The sequence below is a fragment of the Cryptomeria japonica genome, chromosome 1, assembly GCF_030272615.1.
Source record: "Cryptomeria japonica chromosome 1, Sugi_1.0, whole genome shotgun sequence".
Classification (NCBI taxonomy): domain Eukaryota; kingdom Viridiplantae; phylum Streptophyta; class Pinopsida; order Cupressales; family Cupressaceae; genus Cryptomeria; species Cryptomeria japonica.
Genome location: NC_081405.1, coordinates 460,543,151 through 460,564,867, shown reverse-complemented (window position 1 = coordinate 460,564,867; position 21,717 = coordinate 460,543,151). Strand labels below are relative to the sequence as shown.

General features: G+C 37.4%; 1 protein-coding gene across 1 annotated transcript in view; it reads right to left on the bottom strand.

Annotated features, from left to right (window-relative positions):
- The window catches only part of LOC131064277 (C2 domain-containing protein At1g53590), a 126,487-nt gene that overhangs the window by 57,570 nt on the left and 47,200 nt on the right, over positions 1 to 21,717 (bottom strand). Inside the window, exons 4-5 of the mRNA XM_057998373.2 lie at positions 19,296 to 19,391; positions 19,034 to 19,165 (exon numbers count right to left, since the gene is read on the bottom strand). Of these exons, the coding sequence (XP_057854356.2) occupies positions 19,034 to 19,165; positions 19,296 to 19,391 (228 nt within the window). The remainder of the gene's footprint in view (positions 1 to 19,033; positions 19,166 to 19,295; positions 19,392 to 21,717) is intronic.

Genomic DNA, 21,717 nt, shown 5'->3' with positions numbered 1-21,717 from the left:
GAAGGCAAATGCAAGTACAAACTTCAAAAAATAGATGAAATACGGCTAGCATGAATTTTGAGAAAAATTTGTAGCTAACCCAGAAAAATCTGACAACCTAGAAAACTTCACCAAAAACCCAGAAAGAATGTGGTTGAAAATTAATTTCGGCAAGAATCTGAGGATTTTCTACGAAACCCTAGCCAAAATACATAGAAACTCGTGCAAGAGGCTGTGAACAAATTGCAAGTTTGAGAATTTGAAGAATTGGAAGGGTTAGAAAACCCTAGCCGACCCCCACACATAGGTCACGAAATGAAAAAGGTACGAAATATCGTGCAGGCTGCGAACACAAACCAGAAAATATTCCCGCCAAAATAACATAGAGACCTGCCAAAAAACAGAGCCAAAAAACGTCTTGTCATCGTTAAAGAAAATTTTCGCCAAAAATTTCCATCGGGAAAAGTAGAGGCAACGTGAAAAAATCGCAGGTTGCAAAAGAAAAGCCGTCACGTGGGAGATCACGCAAGTGGAAGGTCGCATCAAGCAAAAAATGAACACAACGCCACGCAAAATAAATCGTGTCATGCTGCAGAAGACATGCGCAGTTGCCCGATTTGCAGACAAAAATGACGTGAAATCAAGTCATGTCGGGCAGAGAAGAGTTGCGTCGAACAGAAGAAATGCCGCCTGAAAACCCTTCAGAGAAAAAATTTGAAAGTTGAATTACGAAGGTATTAAAAAAAATTGCAAGCCCTAAAGATTTGTTTTTCAATGATGAAAAAATTTCATTCGAAATTTTTAGAAAAACAAAGTTTTCTTCTTTCCCGCTTTGATACCATATTACTAACAAGTAATTGGTAAAAATATGAATTGTTATTTACAGAATGATCAATAGATCATTATAAAGAATTACAACGATGTTTCTAAAAAGAAATAGTCGTAAATAGAAACAAACTAAATCAAACTAATTATTTACAAAATATTACATAATTGACGATTAATTAATAATAAATAATATTATTCTAATAGTTGAGAGGTTTGGAGAAGACGAAGACATTCAATAAGACCACCTACCTTGTCTATGTACTTGCTAGATATGTTGTGTACAAAGGATTGATACGTAAAGACGAAGTCAAGAATGGGCCAGGACGGTTTAGAGTTTATGGGTGCTATCCACAACTCCATCTGCACGACATTGAACATTACAGAAGGGTGAACGATGCTTTCACCATGTACATCACTAGACTGCTGCAAGGCGAGATACACGAACGATTGTCTAAGGAGGCAACCACACTTATTGAAAAGTATGGATCACGGTATATCCAATTTCCTACCTTCACATACCTAAAGGATTTAGGGCTTTACATCGGAACCATACAAGCTTCCTAGGTATCTGACAAACAGAATGGTTTTACTTGAGGTAGTGAGATAGCTTTTGGGTGTGATTCTCTCCAAAATGCTAAGCACAAAACAGGGATGACTTTTCCTATTGCATTAGGAAAGAAGATGGAAGTATGCCACAATGCAACAGCAGCAGATTCAGTCAGTGAAGAGTTAGAATTTTATCCTCTTGGAACCTCTAAGAGCAGGGATCGATCTAATTCATTGCAAAGAATTGTGAAAGATCCCCACTCTAATTTGACCCAAAATTTTCAGTTTTGATTGCTTGACATTTTGTCAAACACTTGGCATGAAGAGTGTTTCAATTCTGATTTCTGAGTGTATGCATATTTTCTGATGTTTGTTTGAAAGTTTTTCAATGCCAATATATAAACAATTGCATAGAAATGATAAACAAGTGACTGCATAAGTGCATATCAAGTATACCACACCCAATTATGCATTTATTGATACAAGCCAGGTCTGATTACAACTTATAACAGGTCTGATATGAAAGTTCAAACTGTGACAGCAGTTACAAACTTATTTTAATTTGGATTCACGAGACATGCACAACATACCCAGAATGATTGCCCTTCGTTGTAGATGATGTTGAGCCTTAATTGGAGATGATATGTACTTCCAGACTGAGGTAGACAGGTCTGGTATCAGACTGATATGAATTTTCCAAGTCTGAGCTGAGTTATGGGACAATATCAAATGACTGCAACAGGTCTGATACGCAATTTCAAGCAACTTGGGTAAATTCCACTGACAAGTAAGGTCTCTCCTTGGGTCTGATCTGAGATATCAGACTTAATTATCTCTGATCTAAGGTCTGATTTGGCTCCAAACCCTAGCACCCAGCTGAAAGAATTGATGTAAATGACTCAAGGATGGTACGGCGGGCTTGGTGTGCTGATGATGATGGATATATGGGCCTAAGACAACCCAGATTTGCACTCTAATCCTTAAATCTTCTCTTCAAGATGACTGATCCACTGATTTCCGCTCTGATGAATTCTGAAATGAATTCACCCTCCAAGAAATGTTGGGTTTTCATCCAACCTTCCAATCTCTTGAGAGTTTTCATTCCCAGAAGTTTGATTTGCTGCTGAAACTCTTCCTCAGAGCTCAATGCCAAAGAGATGCCTCCTCATGTCACTTTATTGACCTCTAAAATGTAACACCCTAATTAGGGTTTCTTCCATACTTTATTAAAATTTATTTAAATAAAATAATGTCTCCTCAAAAGTGGCGTTGCATTTTAGGCCCATTATGCAATTATTAAATCATCTTTACTCATGAGCTACTACCCCTCAATGACCACCTTTTTAAAACAACGTTATGCTGCTAGGATGTGGGGTCCCTTTATTATTTATTATAAAATGACATTATTAATCAGTTTATTTTATTTAATTAAGTATTAAAGTCAACACTTTAACATTTAATTTTTATTCAAACCTCATCACTTGGCCACCCCAAACTGAAAACTGATGATGCATCTCCCATCCTGGTGATGTCTAAAAATAGCAGGCAGACTAACAGTCCCCTCCTAAAAAATAGGGACCCTCCCTAAATAATAGGAACTGCAACCAAAGCCACCAAAATGATCCCTGAGGTCTCCTGATGCATTCTAGTCGACTCCCAATAAATCCCTAAAAATAGGAACCCTCCTAAAATTTAGGAAACTGCCTCAGACTATCCAAAATGGCTTATAAAGCCCCTATGTAGCTCCACAAATTTCAATATGGGTTCCCTTTCCACTCCACTGGCCTACGGGAAGCCAATGATAGGCCAATCCCTACTCAATTGCTTGTCACCTACGGAGGGGACATTACAAATTGTAAAGATTAAAGGAGGAAAGTTTATACACAAGATTGACATCGAAGACTATTGGGCTAATCTCGTGGATGAGTTCACAATAAGAAGGAAGATGTGGTCTTGTATGTCAGTGGACTTCATGAGAAAGTGTAATCTCTTCTCCATTCTAGATCGGGCGCAAAATGATGGTGAGCACATCCATCTGCAATATGTAAATGAGAAAGACAATCTTATCATGTTGCCTAGTTGGACGCAACTTGAATTGGTAGATTTGAATGTTCTAATGAGAGAAGTGAATGATTACTCCAGGGAATGGGTGGACAAGTATGTTAGCGAGTTGAGAAAAATGAAGGTCACCTTTACCTACGAGATGAGGAATGAGGATTCCTCTTTCAATGATGATGAAAGGACAATCAGTAGTGTAGGAATGCACAATGATGAAGAGAGTCAGGCTCCTAGAAGAAGGAAAGGTATGATTGGCAAATCACACGCTAGAGGCAAGGAGATTGTTAGCCAAAATTCAAGGAAAAAGAAAAACAAGTCCTCAATCTACCATGAGTTCCTCATCCATGGAGGAGAATTATATGATGAGAAGGATGATGAGTCCAAACAGGATTCTGACACGGAGATCCTACTGGAGAATAACCAAAATTTACATGCTACAGCACAATCGGCACCACGTGATGATGATGAAGAACAGTCGGAATCTCCCACAATCCAACTGGAGGTCAATTTGGGCAACGATGTGGTAGATTTGACTAAGGATACGGATATGGCTAATGATGTTATTTCAGCCTTGAGAAGACTTAAGCAGGACTTGAGCCTCAAAGACGAGATGGAGATTTTCTACTATTCCTAACTAGTTGTTGAGGAGCATGGAGAAGAAGAAAATGGTAGAGACACAGCCCACAGAAGATATTGATGATTTCCTAGCCAGGGTTGGCAAAGAAAAGGAGCAGAAGAAAGCTAAGAAGTTCTCTAGAATTACTAGAGATGATATAGGAGCACGCATTGCACAAGTTGTCCCGATGGGTGATAAGATCAAAGATGTGGTTACTCCTATGGATTATCAGGTTACCACAATTGACCTTGGACCTACTACAAAGAAGCAAGAGTTCCAGGAGATAGATGATACGGTCAAAGCGATTGAGGCACGATAGGATAGGACAATTGAGAAGAAAGAGATGCTTGAGAGTCAGAACAAGAGACTCAAGGAGTACATTGAAGGGATGAATTCCAAAAGGTGTGAGGATCATGGTTTTGTCTCACCTATTGCTATTGATCGTGGATCCCCTTTCAACCATGAGGCGATGAGGAGTACATATCAAGAAGTTGGAAAATGGATTGAAGATGTTTCGAAGCAGGCAGATGATTTCCTAGCTCAGTTTGTCCAAGCATTTGACAAGACAACAATGCTTATATTCAAAATGCAGTACTCGGAAGTAGTTTGGGAAGATTTCCAACCAGTGCAGGAGAAGACTATTCCTCATCTCAAAGTGTTGAAGCGAATTCCTACGTCCACATTGATCCAAGAGGGAGTTGTCCAGGCAGGCAATGTTTATGACTTCCATGGTTGGTATTGTTCCTTGGCCATGCGAAAGATTGCATATGATCATGCAAATCAAGAATGCGTGGCGATGGAAGGCTCTATTTAAAAGAGACAATCCAAGATCCTTACATCCATTGAAGAATTATTGGGACTAGATGTCCATGCTTCCAGCAGTTTGAACTTGGAAGAATTGAAGGAAAAGATGAAATTTATTTGCTTCCATCAGTTAGAATCTTTGAATGAGAATCAGCTAGATGACTTGGTTTTTCTCATGAATCACATCAACAACTTGTTGTGACCTTTTCCACACATTGCCCCATTGCAAATGGGGACCCTCTCTTTTCCTGCTTTCTAGGGTTTTGTTAGTGTCCTGTGCCCTCTTTGCTGCAATTTCACCAAGCCTTGTCCAGTTCAGAGCATTTCAGGCCCTGACGATTGAAAGTTAGTTTTTGCAAGTTATGTGATTCTGAAATGTGAACACCACCAGAGTGCTTAGAGAGGCCAAAGGACAAAGATCGCAATTGATTTGGACGAATTTGGACAACTTTCTATTTTTAGAAAGTTTTTTTTTTGCTTTTTCCTATTTTTTAGGAAGTTTCGTTTTTGGTATTTTTAGCCCAATCCCCGGTATGGCTATTTTTAGAAAGTTTTCCCTATTTTTTAGGGATGTCTTCTTTTTGCTTTTTCGGAATGGGAACCTAGGGTTTACACTTGCACCACTGACCTGCTTCGACCAGAATTCGAAAATTCCAAGTTTTGACCTAAAAAAGCTAAATCCCTAGATTTTAGGCTTTTTGCTTTTTCAAGATGCAAACCTAGGGTTTACACTTGTACCACTGACCAGCTTCGACTGGAACTTGAAAATTCCAAGTTTCGATCTAAAAAGCTAAATCCCTAGATTTTAGGCTTTTTGCTGCTTCAGATGATCCACCTAAAGCATGGATTTCAAATTTCAAGTTAATCTGGTTAAATTAGATTAAACTGTGAAATTTTGAAGTTTCTCTGAAAATTATTCTAAGTCTGGCTAACAAGGGTTTTGAAGTATTTTTGCAGGTTCAAACCCCACCACAATGCAAGAGAGGCCATGAAGGAGCCTTGCCTGAAGTCCGCCATGCCTTAGAAGGCTGTGTGGGTGCTCACCCTGAAGTCCGCCATGTCTTGGGAGGTCACATGGGTGCTCAACTCAAAGTCCGCCATGTCTTTGGGGGTCACATGGGTGCCAAGCCAGAAGTCCGCCATGTTTTGAAGAGGCCATGATGGCCAGCACCACCAAAGTCCGCCCAAGCAAGAGGAGGGGTGCCTAAAGTCCGCCCAAGGGCTAGAGAGGCTGTGTGTGTGCTCACCTTGAAGTCCACCATGTCTTGGGAGGTCACATGGGTGCTCACCTCAAAGTCCGCCATGGCTTTGGGGGTCACATGGGTGCCAAGCTAGAAGTCCGCCATGTTTTGAAGAGGCCATGATGGCCAGCACCACCAAAGTCCGCCCAAGCAAGAGGAGGGGTGCCTAAAGTTTGCCCAAGGGCTAGAGAGGTCATGTGGGAGCTAAGGCCAAAGTTCGGCATGCCTTAGGAGAGTCATGAAGAGGGAACTTCAAAGTCCGCCCCAATGCCTTAGCCAAATTTTCACCTTGATGGAGGCCATGAAGGAGCACACCTCAAAGTCCGCCAAGGCTAAAGGGGTCATGTGGGTGCCAAGTCTGAAGTCCGCCAAGGCTAAAGGGGACATGTGGGAGCTAACTTCAAAGTCCGCCCCAATGCCTTAGCCAAATAACATCAACAATGGAGGCCATGAAGGTGCCTTAGCCAAAGTCCGCCACGCCAAATGGAGGTCATGTGGGAGCTAACAACAAAGTCCGCCCAAGCATACCAAGTGATGGAGGAGCTTAGCCTAAAGTCCGCCATAGGCTAGAGAGGTCATGTGGAAGCTAACAACAAAGTCCGCCCAAGCTTGCCAAGTGTTGGGAGCAACCTTCAAAGTCCGCCATAGGCTAGGAGAGATGCCTAAAGTCCGCCATACCTTGGAGAGGTATCCAAAGTCTGCCAAAATTTGAAGAAGATGGAGATAAAATTCGAAAAATCCACCTACACATGGAAGGTCAAACAAAGTCAACATGATGTCACAAAATCCACAGAGATTTCAAAATTAAATCCAAAATGAAGAAAATATCTAAAGATTATTAAAAATCCTCGAAATAAATCCAAAATAGAAAGTTTTCAAAAGGAGAATATTGGAAGATTGATAAGGATTTCGAACTTAAATCCAAAATAGAAAGTTTTCAAAAGGAGAATATTGGAAGATTGATAAGAATTTCGAACTTAAATCCAAAATGGAAAGTTTTTTTAAAAGAGAATATTGGAAGATTAATAAATATTTTGAACTTATAGCCAAATTGGAAACTTTTGGAAGATATTTTCTTCGAATTTGGAAACATGACAACACTTTCCAAAAGAATGAAGTTAAAATTGGAAACATGATTTGGAAGATTTTAAGGGTTTCTGACTGAGGATTTAACTTTATTTACAAATACTTCGTTGTAAACTTCATTTCTACACCAAGAAGTTCGAAAACATTAAGGAGAGCATAGTAAAATACTTTCAGTTTGGAGTTAATCTGGAGAAAGTTTTGGATATTGCTGGAAGTTGGATAAACTTTTTTGACAAAAGTTTCACAGATTTTTGGAGAAAGACAACCGTTATAAGGACAAATTATTGAATCTCTCCTGAATTTTTGAGTATTTTTGAAAGTGAAATTAAATTCATGATGCAGATTTATGTATTTTCTGAGTTTTTCCAAAGTTTGAGAAATGATTTTTAGTGAATTTGTTCGAATTTCTAAGGGAGGAAAATCATTTTTTTGGCTAAGTATAAGAAATTTTCGGAGTTATAACACTTGGTGTTGATTTACGATCACAACCACCCTTGAAGACTAAAGGGTTTTGAGGATAAAATTTCAGTTTTTATGGCTAAGTATGAAAATGAAGTGAAATTTTCCAAACACTTAGCCGTTCGCAGCCTCGATTTTCTTTAATCCAAGATAGGTTTCTAACTTATTTTCCTTTGGTTTTACAGGTTGCAAGAGGAAATAGAAGCAGGATCATCATAGAGATCGCAGTTGGAGTTCACAGGCAAGGTTCATCCGGGCGTGAAGATAGCCAAAATTTGGCTAAGTATGGGAAATGTTGAAGGCATGTCAAGGTATCGAGAAGGACATGATCACAGCGAATGCCTGAACAGCTTGATCCCATCATTTCATATTTGCAAGGGGTTACCTAGAGCTTTTTAACCCTCCTCCCACACAACATAAATTGGCAACTGAAAGCAGGATCATCACAAAAAACACAAATGGAGTTTCGAGCCAATTTCAGAATTGAAAACGGGACCACGAGCAAGGTTCGTCCGAGCATAGAGAGGGACAAAATTTGGCTAAGTATGAGAAATACTTCGCGAAGAGATTTCTTCTCCAAATTCGAGGCACTTGAAAGAATCTCAAGGCATCAAGAAAGAAAAGTTCTCAGACTTGGTGAAACTATGGAAAAGTTAGATAAACTTCCAACTTCTTGAAGAATTTCATCTCCTGAAGGAATTAAAAAAGACAAGCTCCCAAGCAGAATCAAATGGTGACAAGAAGGAATCAAATTTCCATACATAGACCATTTCTTGACACAAATTGGAGAATTCAAGAAAGACATCCAACACGTTGAGGTGGCGCCTCGTCATTTTCCAACCAATCAGATCGCTCCAAGTCAGCAAGTCCAGGTTCGATGAACCTGACTTATCCAGAAGCTTCTAGAAGAGCACACTTCACAATGCAGCAACCTTCTATTTTCATTGATGGTTCATATTTAGCAAGAAGGACAAGTGTCCCAAATGTAATTGGTCAAGGGTAGTTAGTTTTGGGAAACCCTAATTAGGGTTTATAGCCTTCAATCTAGGCCCTTGATCACTGTTTGATCTCGGCCGTTCGTTTATTTTTGAAAACTATATAAGGCTACCTCCTCTCATTTGGAGAGTGTGAGGTTTTTGATGTATTGTTGCTTAAGGTCATTTCCAGATAATATATTGCATGTGCGCTACTTTGTAATCTCTATTATTTGAATGATTTGCATGGTTTCAATTGCCTCAACACTTAGTTAGAATTAATTTAGATTTGCTTTCATTGTTGTTAATTTGAATGAAGGATTTGATAAGTGTCAATTGATGGTGTATTCCGCTCATACTTTTGGTAAATGGATGATTTCCATTCTACCGTGCAAAGTTAGTCTAAGCCCATCCCCTGTGCACCCCAACATCTCGATCATAAGCACAACCCATTGAAGATTGCACCGGCCTTGTGTAGTTGTCCCTAGTGTGGCGAAGCAAGGTTTGGTTTCTCGAAAGCACCCAGTTGATACCGTCTCCGAAATTCGTAGGATTAGATTAGCCTTCCTAAACCCTATCTCTTTTTCCCTTTCTTTTGAAAGTCTAAATCCTAGAAAATTCCCAAAAAAATGAAGAGCCTAAAATTGCTAAATCCATCTAAGTCCAGCAGTTCAAGATTCTTGTCAAACGTAAGTCCCCCTTGAAATTTCAGCATACACTACCCAAGAAGCTATTCCACTAAAGTCGCTTGTTCACACATATAGACCTTGGAATCAGTAGTGATTTTTCAGGAGATAATGGAATACCTTCGGGTATCCTATCCTAATGTTTGGTAGATGATAAAACAGACACCAACACAACTTGCAGAAGCTTATGCCGGATTGGGAGAGCATTTTTTATGCTTGCTCGGATGCCTTGGATGTGATCAATTTGCAGCAAGAAGGTCTACCTAGTGTTAGGATGGAGGAATTCAACACAATCTTAGCGAGATTCATTGAGTATGCAACTAGAGAGAGGGATGCAGGTCGGAATCTTCTAGAAGATTCCCTACTTGATGACTAGGTGTCATCCCATTGGACCTCCTTTTTTTATTCCACCTTTTGATGTAAACCCTAATTAGGGCAATATTAGGGCAATGTTGGCATGATCATGGCCCTTGATTCTAGATTGAATCTTGGCCATTCATTTCATTTGAGACTCTGAATAAACCCATTTGCCTTTCATTTGTAAGAGAGATTTTTGTGAATTGTCATCTACATGCTACAAGTTTGAATATAATCATTGAAGTTTGGTGATTTTGTTTAGATTTTGTAGACATTTGTGGTTCTCAATGCCTCCAAACTTAGATTAGAACATAGATTAGATTTTGTTTCAAGTGTTTTAGAGTGGATAAAAGGAGTGTTGAATACATTTGAATGAAATTTGTTTAATCCATACAACTAGCTTCTTGTTGATTGTAAGTTTGCCTTGTGTGGTCAACTGGAATTTGAATATAACTTAACTTCAATTATTGCCCATCCATTTGTATGCATTACCTTGATGGTATTGATCTTGATGGTAATAATTTGAACATCTATAAATTTACAGTGTTCCACAGGCATTGGGGACAGGGGGACCAAGGGCCTAAGTTTGGGGATGGCAGGGGGACGACGGCGAGGGGGTGGTGGGGTGGTGGTGCTGATATAGTTATACATATACATATAGTACTTGAAAAACTAGTTTTGAAAAGATGTATGACAGTATTACAGTATAAGAATTACATTTAAAATGAGACTATAGGAAATTTGAAATACTAAATTAGTAAATCCAAATACCAAGATTTCTTCAATGCTAATTGTGTTGTTATATGGAGCCTAATCAGACTCAGAGGTTAAATTTTCCCTACTTCTATCGGCGCAGTTTTCCCCTATATTTTTCAACGGGGGTTTGGGGGCAACGCCCCCAAGTTGCGGTCAAGGGGCAGCGCCCCACGAGGCCAAAAATACTTTTCTTATTTTCTAAAGGCATCGGGTGTTATTTTTCTATTGGCCCACGTCCAATTAGGGTTACCCCTTAACCCCCAAAAAACTTAAAAAGTCACTTTTTTTTAAATTTTAATTTTAAACATTGCATATACATGGGGGCGACGGGAGACATTTGGGCGTCTCCCTATCCCTCGAGAGACGTCTGCACGTCTCTCGAAGGACGGGGAGACGCCCAAATGTCTCCCAAGGAGACGTCTCCGGCGGCGATTGGGTGGCGATGGCAGGACGGCAGGGGACGTCGCGTACCCGTCCCCCTTAGGGAGACGTGGCCAAAAAGGGGGGGGACGCGTCCCCGTGGAACATTGTAAATTTACCTTAGATGATTGCACTAAGCTTGCGTTGAATTGTTCTTTGATGGTGAAACCTAGCCTAGTTGAATTTCATTGAATCGTTCATTGCCTCTTGCATTCTAAATTAGAAAGTCTTAGAATAGAACTTCTAAACCCTCATCCCTTTTGCATTTTATTTGAAAATCATTTTTAGAATAGATTAAGAGCTAGAATTGCAAAATCATTCGAAATAATCGGCAAACCCATGTCCATTCATGATAACCTTGAATCATTTAGAACAATTGTGTAAGTCCCCAAGTGAAAACAGCAAATCACATCAGCCATTGAATTACCCACATGTCAAGAACCGACCGTAGAAACCTTGGAATCGTTTTAGTTGATCAAATATTTAGCATCTAAGGTGATTTTGTTCAAGAAAGGGTAAATACTTTGGTATTTTACTGTGTTCGATTGTGCCTAAAAACATCATCAACAAGTCTGTGGCACCATGCTACTCTTAGACCTATTTGGATCCTTCTCCTTTTACAACCTGTTGAAAACAAGGTTGTTTCTCTAGAGCTTGATATAGAAATTTTGGTATTTTTGCCATCACCTTTATTCTATGTTTCTAAGTGAAAGAACTACATCATTGTTCTGCTTGAGAATATCTAGAGTATGTGAGGCACCTCAATCCTCTTTCTCAAGTCTTTCACATGACAAACAAACTCCTACTGCATCCTAATTGATGTGGGTTAGTCTTCAAACATTCATATTCTTCTATCCTCCTTCACATGATGTTCATATGTCTAGTTGGCCCAAAAGTATATCATCTTCAATGTGAAATTCTTTTGTTGAGATCTACCATGCACCAATAATTCATCATTTTGTTCTTGTCATAGCAAGTTTTGGTTGGAAATTTCTTTACGTTATAGCTTTAGGTATTTTGGGCCAATACAAATACACAAGACTTTCTAGAACACCAACAAATATCTAATTTCACCTAAATAGTTTGTTGGCAACTTTTTCTTCACAAGGTTGGAAAAACAATGAATTGTAAGAGTCTCTAAAGTAAATTCCAGGAGTAATAAGTTGTTTGGCATAAAATAAGGAAATTTAAAAGGCCCTCTAATAAAGCCAAATACCCTAACATGTGGAAAAGAGAAGTGTTGATTATGCTTTTTTGCTTAATATCTACTTACCTTTGGCCCTTCCACAATAAATCAAGAATCAAAACCATCTATGACCTTCACAATATCTAGTAGATGAGGCAATATGTTTTCATCTACAAACTTGTCTTGATATAACATTAGTTAACACTTAGAAGTTGCTGAACACAAACTTCCTATTGCTCATATATGCACTAGATAAGTGGTCATGTGAATTTGAATAGTCTCTTCACCAGTGAATAGCTACATGTGTAAAAAGAGGATGACCATATTCAACCATTGAAAGTAAATTTTATTTTCTAAGATGGCACAAATGGCTATTTGTGAGTGCATAATAGCAATATTGGGATCACCTCCTAAACATCAAAAAATAATAATGATGTAGGCATCGCTTCCTTGATGCATGCTCTCTTTGTGTGCATAATATTTTCCATGTGCTTCTTGGTCTCTATCGCTTGATGCTTATTCATGTATTAGTGCAAATGAATAACACTATACTCAGACACTCCTTAGGTTTCCTCCTTGGTCAAGACAAACACAAATTGGGGGATATTCAGCATTTCATCAAAAAATTGATAATTATCCCCATTATCACCCTTACTAATGATCACTTTTACTATGTATCTCTTGATTATTGAATTTGGTGCATTCCATGACCGAATCTTGAAATATAACTGTACTAGGAATTGTCATTGCTTCATCTAATTTCAAGCCATCATGAGCAATTTCTGATCCATGTATAACAACTCCTAGGATAGCAACACCATATAAATAAACTCACATCTCTGTCAAACACACCCATCACATTGGTCTCAAACCCTCAAAGCATTATCCTCAAATTGTATTTCATCAATACCTTTAAAAATCCATAGTCTATAACTATGGAGACAAAAATATCTAAACATAATAATGGTTAGTCATTTCAAGAACTTCAGTCCAAGGAAAAGAGAAGTTGAAGTAAAAATTCAATGACAAGGCCTGTATATCTCTTGGCGGACTCTAGTGGAATAACGATTGAGATGGTTAAAAGGTAATAATGATTGAGATGGTTGAAAGGTGTGATGAAGCAATGAATGTGGAGTTCATGGGTGCAAATAAGGTAAAAAACATTGGAATTAGTTTTTCTATAGTATCATGGAGTAAACATTGCAAGAACACTACTTGATGTAAAGAGCTGATTTAGTGGTGGTTGAAAGGTTCTAATGGTGGCCAAAGTCCTAAAAAAACTTATGAACTCAAACTAGAACAACATACAAGGGTAAACCTTTTTTTCTAAGTTACCAGTCCACCCCTAGAGGACCTGAGTCTAGGTTCAGCCCGACCCGGATTTGACGTCTAAATCCGGTCTTTCATGAGTGCGATCAAGATTCACAATTTCGCCTATGGATTTGTCGTGGACAAACTCAGGACAACCTACAACAAATTTTGCAAGTTTTTCTCCTTTTATCATAGGGTTTTGTCTCATATCCTTCTTGATAGATCTTTTACATCCATGGAAAGTTGTTGGCTGCCATGCCCTAGCAATTCCTTCTCTTTATTACACTTTGCCTGGGATTATCGGGTGAAAAGTTCATTCGGCTTTTCCGCTTCCACGAGAAAGAGTATTGATATTAATATTAAAACGTTATTTGGAATTGATGTAACTCTATATATATATATACAGAGTCCAGTATATAATTATCAATACCAATAATTTATCAATACATTATAAATTATTGGTATTGATGTAATATGGTAACACATAATTTCATGAGATGTAATATAATAACATATATTATATTTATATATTTTTAATTAATATATATTGTATTTAAATTATATTTAATAATGAATAAATTTTATTTTTTTTTGAGGGTACCCCCGCGTCCCAACTCAGCGCCCAACCCTAGAACCTTACCTTGGCCATTAACAACCAAGTTGGGGTTTAGGAGAGGGGCGAGTTGAGGCAAGACTAGTCCCTGGGGATGGACCAAGCAGCCCGCTTGCCAAACCCATCGAGTAAGTACAAGGCCTCGAAGTCGAACTCGGAAGCAATGGGGAGCAAACCCACGGCCCAAGCCAACTACACTACCTTGTCGGGCTAATAAATTAATTATTACTATTGATAAATATATTAATATTAATATTTATAATATTTATTTATTTTATATTAATATATTTTTATATTTCATATAATATATATAATTTTTATATGTTTTTGTATGGACGAACCGGAAATGAACCCAACCCCCAAAAAAAAATTGATTAAACCCGTGAACCAAACTCTCGAGCCTGAACCCAAACCTAGACCAATATCTTAAATATTTTGATTTTGCCAAAGAAAAAAACTTTTGAAGTATGACACACTTTGCAATTCAATCCAAAAAATAATAAAAAATTCAATTTGATGTTGACAACAAGTGATTAATTTTGAAAATGAAGGAATTTCTTGGGAGAATTGGATACAACAATTGGTCTACCTAGGGACCATGGCATATACTTACAGTATATGAGGACTTCAAAATTTATGGGTTTACTAGTAGATTGATGCTTTATTGGTTGGGCAACAAAGTAAAAATATTTGTAATGTCCCCTTTTGGGATGATCTTAAATCTTGCCCTAAAATCACAAGTTCAATTAAAATAAGAAATTGAACATAGTTAGCATATATCCTTACCAATAAAATGTCTTTATCAAGATAAATCCTTGTTTAGGTCATGCAACCATGTTAGATAATATTTGAAATATAATTTATTAGATTATTCATTTCTATTAGGGTTCGGGTTCCAACAACAAATATAAATGCATATATATATCAATATTCATCTTAATCTATTTACATAAATCAAGCAATACCTTTTGAACTTTAGGAACCAAGCCATCAATTGTTCCATTTCCCTTAATCAACCATGGTAGGGTTTGAAGAGGAAAACCATAAAGGGTGCCCAGTTAATGTTCAGCCCAATTAAGCTCAAGAGCGTGCAGCATCCAACTAAGACAACTCACCCCTTGGCCCACCCCTTGGCCCACAAGCGGTAGGAACATCCACCTTTGATGATTCCATCCCTTGGGGTGGCTTGCTTAATTCAAGGGAACTTGGGTCATTGAGGAAGACTGTTCAGCCCAAGTAAGCCCAAGAGCGCACAACATCCGACTAAGAGAACTCACCCCTTGGCCCACAAGCGGCAAGAAAATCCATCCTTGATGATTCCATCCCTTGGGGTGACCTACTTAATTTGCGGTAACCTTGTCTACTATCTCTCCCCTAATCCATTTACCTCCATTCCTGTAATGATTGATTATAGGAAAAAAGAATAGACAAACTTACTTGTTGATTAAGAAACATAATAAATATACAAGGCTTACTAATATCTTGATAAAAGATATATTAAAGTATATTAGAACATTGCTATCTATATTGCATACCAACACTTATTGATACACAAGACTACTATTTGCCTTATTACAACCTGATCGGCTGCCTATATTAAGATGTATATCTCTTATCAGAAATTCTCTTCTTCGATTGTCCACCCCTATATGTTTCTACAAAATATAAATATGGCATTCATATTCTTACATTACATTTCCACATATCAACTTACTAAATTTAGACTGATAATATTAATTCCGATTCTGCACTTATTGGTTTATTGATTTCAGATCAAAATGCTTATTCGATGCTCTCTCTTGGATGATTTCTTATTGTTTCTATATCTCACATTAGGGTAGAGTCATACCTCTTTATATCTGAACACTTGATTTTACCAATCTCAGGTCGGTTCTTAAAGAAATGATTATCACGCGAATATTGCTTTAACTAATTGATGCCTCAACCATAATTTATATTGATCCTAGTCAACCCTACAATTTATTTATTTGTTTATTCTGAGTCAGCCCTATGATAGTCACAAAGAATTTATTTATTTGTTTCCTTTGAGTCGGCCCTTCTTTCACTTAGTCAATTGTTCATACATTTGTATTTGATGCTGCAAGTTGTGCTTATGAAGCCCTAATCTTGGGTGGGGCATGACAATATTCCCAACATACCTAACAATATATGGCATTTACATTGCTGAAAGGGTAAATACAATACAGCATAACTAAACATTACAAATTAGAAAACACAATGAAACAATATAAAACACAAGAGTGCTCTTTTTCGATGAGCACACAAAGAAGTGAATGAGTTACACAAAACCATTTAAAAGCTCAGAAAAGTAACAAATCCTCCTACAATAGTAATCCAGTTATGATAGCACATAGCCTAAGAATCAATGCACATTCTCAAAGATCCATGGTTCAAGTGGATAGACACGACCATAGAATGAGATATGGGACAAACTGATTGAGATATTAATAATTATCACTTATCAATATTAATTTTATTATTACATTATATATTAACTTTACTAATATTGGATAAAAACTATTTTAACCAACATTTCAATATTAATAACGCGTTTTTGAAATGAGTGGGGGTGCAAAGAGGAGCAGGAAGGGGGAAGATAGGGTTTCGGGTGGGGAAGGCGCCGAAGGCAAAGAGGATGATGACGATCCAGATGGGGCTCAAGGCAACCTTGTTTTGTTTGCCTAGGACTGGTTGGGATCACTGCCTGTGGAGGAATATGGTTGGATTTTTGGAAGCAATGGTCACCGTTGGAGCGGAGGCGGATGGCATTGATTCTGAGTTTGATGGTGATTTGCAACAAGTTGGTGTCTGCAAGACCTCTCTCAGCAGGGACTCTTCGACTATGGATTTTTCCTGTTCTAAGGATTTTGAAGCATTGTTCGTCTCTTCCAAGGCTTTGTTTGGGGCCTCTGTTATTATTGGGTTAGCCCCTCTTTTAGGAGCTATTGTTGGTGCTACCAGTGTGTCTCTGCTCATCTCTTTTGGTGGCTTCTACGTTTTGTGGAGATTGTTCTCCTCTCTGCTCTTCTATGTCTCTCTTGAGAGGGTTTTTGTTGTTTCTTTATTGGTGGAGCGGCTGGGACTCAAGCTTTATGGAGCCTTTTTGGGTGTGGCTTCTTGTTCATTTTTAAGAGCTTTCCTTGGTTTGGAGGCAAACTATGTCTTTGTGCAATTGGCTGGAGCTCTACGGTTTCTTGGACTCTATTATCTTTTGCAAGCTCTTGATGGTTTTTCTCTAGTCCCACTCCTTGCTACTCCTATTGAGGTGGATTTTTCTCCTTTTGAGGTGAGGAACCCTTGTGTGGGGGTGGCCAGGGTTTGGTTTTCTTCTTGTCCCTCTTCACTGCTAGCTAATCCTATTGAGGTGGACAAGGTTCCTATTGAGGTGGGGCTTGGTTTGGTGGGTGAATTTGGTTGTTGCTTGATGGGGACCTTTGTTCCTCATGTTTTGGTGGATGGGATTCCTATTGACATCTATGCTCTTTCCCTCTTTCTTTTTTCTTCTATGGAGGTGGAGATTTGGTTGGAGTTTGAGCTTTTGGTGTCTAATGGGTTTGTGTTTCTACCCCAGGTGAAGGTTCTGGGGCCTTTTCAAAACCCAATATTCCGGATTGGTTTGTTTGTTTGATTTTTATGTCCCCGTAGGTGGTGGTTATGGGAGCCATGTTAAAACCCATGTTCATGGTAAGGGAGCCTGTTATATCCCTATGCTTATGCTTGGCTCATTAGTCTCTCTTGTTTGATGGCTTTGGCCTTGTGGGTGTTTCAGCCAGTTCTTTGATGCCCTTTTGTTGGAGTTTGGCTGATGTTTGGCTGTTGTTAGTCTTTGTGCTATCTTTTTGCAGCATCTTGCTTTTGGGTTCTGGCTTCCTGCTAAGTCCAGAGAGTTTCGGGTCCCTTTAAAACCTGTTGTAAGGGAAATCAAGTCCCCTCAAAACCTGTTTGTTCCTTAATCAAAAACTTTATTAATGATGTATAAGGCTCATAAATATTTTCGTATATTAACAATACTAGGAAATATGTATAATGCCTTTAGAATTTTATTATTTCTATTTTTAGGCTGCAAATATGTATATATTTATAATTTTTTATGCTTTTGTTAGGATGAATGCAACCCTAAAAAAATCACTAAATTGGCAAATCAAACCAGGAAACCCAAACCAAGATCAATAACTTTGTAATTATCAAATTTGCATGAAGTAATAAATATTGTATGCAAACATGTATTATATGTTATTGGATAGTTGCAAAATCTAGGACTGGCTATTAGACCTTGCAAGTCATTGAAATGGGTGTGATCTTCATATTGGTATACAAGCTTGCTCATCATAACAAGTAGAAAGTATAGTTTGACAAGATACTTATAGAATACATGTAAAATTGTCAAAGAAATCAAAATGAAAACTAACACATCTATTATACTCATTCAAAGATTTGAACGTAATTGTCTAAACTTCAAATATTGCATCTGCATCATGGAACATAAGCAACTGCACCAACTTGGCAATGCGCATGCATACATATGCATATGCAATTAGGAAATAATTAGCATGAAAGTTTACACAATGTATAATGTATGTAAACATGTATAATATGCTTGTGGATAGTTTGCAAAACCTAGGACTGATTATGGGAAATTGCAAGTCAATGAAATAGGTATGATATACGCATTGGTATGCAAGCTTGCTTATCATCACAAATGGATGGTGTCATTTGACAAGATAATGAAAACATATACATACAACTTCAAAGCAAACAATATGAAAACATATTATTCAAGGATTTTAAACTAATGATATTTTATCCCGAAAACATTTATTACAAAATGCAGATTTATGCTAAGCAGATTAGGTAAAAATAAAGTTTGTGGTCCATAGTTTCCTTAGATATATACATATGTAATGTGTCAAAAGGCACTGGGAACCACAAGTATTCAGTACATTGAAGTCCCCTTTACTATTTCCCTTAGCCTGCTTCATTCTCCTATTAATTGCTAGATATGAGCCGACAAATGTTAGACTAAAACAAATATTAGAATAAAACTTAAGGATACAAAGTGATGGGTCAAAGGAGAGCAATAACAGAATCACACCTTTCCTTCAAGTTGCATTCCTGTCACGTGTAATTTTGCCCACATGCCGAAGCCAAGACGCTTTCTCAATTGCACTGCAATTACTGCACTCATATCCTCTGCTGAATGAAAAGTCATTCCCATATCCAGCACCTATACATGAGAACTATTCATGTCAGCCTATACAAATGCACACACGTGCATGCATTCCACAGCAGTAGGAAAACCAGATATTTTAAAATTCATTAACTGGTACAATAGCCAATTAAAAGTGCAGGCATACCATGTGGTCATCATCTTCAGATTTACTAAGAGAACGGATTTCAGTGAATACTGGAGGACTCCTTCCCAAGTACAAATGTTGTATGGTGACTTTTTTCTGTAAAAAGGAAAAAAGATATACAAAAGAATAAGATCAGAGAAAAAGGGCATATTATAACTTCTCAAAACGTTTTGCTAAACCTGAGATCCCTTCCTCTTTAGATGCATTAAACCCAACAAGATCATGTGTACTCAAAAGAACCAGTTTTTAAATCCCACAGATCCTAGACAGTAGGTGAATCCTACCCAGTAGTTAAGATTCCTTCTTTTGTCAGATTAGAACTTGTAAATCCCATATGAAATAAACAATAGTCTAAATCTGGTAAATTTTTCATCACCAATTTATTGCAATTGATCTTATCTTACATTAACTATCAGCTTTACTTAAACAGTTAAACACCCTTAAAGCATAATCTTACAGTGTTGGTTATCTGTCACTATATGCTATGTGATATGTCCAATCCAATGTGGATGTACTTGCCTTGTTTTCACCATTCTCTTCTTAGCTCTCATGCTAAGCATTTTTTTCTAGGCAGCTATTAAATGGTTTTTGTAGATAGCCAAATTCAAACAGGTTATCAAATGGTTTAACCGTATGCTACATTCTTTTGGATTTCGTTCCAGTGAATAATTAATATTCATTTGCTTAAAAAAAAAAATTAAAAATAATAGTTTTATGTCTTATAGACTTTATATTAAATGGTCCCCATCGGGACATTTTTTAAGCCAAATTTGAAACTTTCTTAAACTCAAACCAATATATAACTTCCAACTTTTCATCTGACATTCAGTTCAAACCTCACCTTCACAAAAATAATAACCAAGGTTCCATTGCATATAAAGATCAACACTATCTCATTCACATGCTTCACCTTCACAAAATAAGAAAAAATTCCATACTTGGAATGTGAATTTCCTTTAACAATATAGAGGTTCCAGCAAATTTTGAACACTTCAATCCTGTATTGCACAAGAATGGTCATTACACAAGACTTTACCCACCTTATGATGTTATTCCTCTAATAATATGTATGGAAAAAGCTAGGAAATAGCCACCAGCCCTCTGTAAAATTCACCTCCTCACTGGAGGTCCACAGTCCTAGTCTCCAATGCCAAGAGAATGACATGGCAAAGACAAAACGACGTAACAAGATATATGCATAACCCCTCTTTGGACATTGGATTATTGTGATTAAATAAATACGATAATTAAAACATTTATTAATTAACATTTAATAATATGGGAAAATCGTCTCATTTATGAGACTTCACAATTTTCCTCTAAAGTAAGAGGGTTGTCATAACCCCACATCCTAGTGATGTAATCAATAATAGATTTTGTGATTCTTCATCATAATAATAAATTATCATTTATTATGTAATTAATAATATTAATAGTAATATTAATCATTCATTAATATAAAAATAATATTAATATTATAATAAGACTGTCATATCCCCTCCTTGATTGTTTTATATATATATATATAAATTATTATTATCTACACAAAACAAGGACAAATACCTGGTCAGTATGCTAGACTTGCTACTCTTTTCTAACTAACTCCAGATATCATAGAGACAATCCCCCACCGGAGTATTCCATTGATGCTTCTCATCTCAAGAAAATGTAATAATAAATGTTCCATGACAAAATGTTAAAAACCTACCTAAGGGTAACACAGACAAATCTGAGAGCCTTTGAAATCGCCATTTATGATTGAGATTCCCTTCAGCATGGGTCTGAGTGTTTCCATCAACTTTGAATGGAGTTATATTGTCATCCCCATGGGAGAAACATGTATGCAGAATTTATCGTCAAGAGCCTGAGTGTAATATCACTTCATTAATGTTTCATTGAATAACAATGTTCTCGTAATATTATTATTATCATTCTTTCTTTTCCTTACGTTTAATATACATATTAAATTACATTATTTAAGGGGATTCATTACTATTAGAATATGAAGTAATAGCAGCGATTCATTACTATTCATGCATGTCAATAATTGCTTATACAGCGGTCCATGAGAAATATGTTAAGGAGATTTCATTAGACAGCGAATACATTTGTTAACAAACTATGTGTGATGAAAGTGAAACGGTAAAAGATATGGGGGCCACTCCTAAGAGGACTGTGCCTGAAGGAAAAGACATAACTCTCCAATATGAAGTGACACGATAACTATAATGGAAGGGAAGTGATCTGAAACCCAATCAATTACGGAATGAAAGGGAGCAATTAGAATAGGAGTCTAATCGATTAGAATGGAGACAAGAATAAGCTACGATTAAAGAAGGGATACATTAGACATTATCGATCTGATTAGAAACTATTATGGAGAGTGTCGATTACCAAAACGGTGAGACATGTCTTGTCCAAT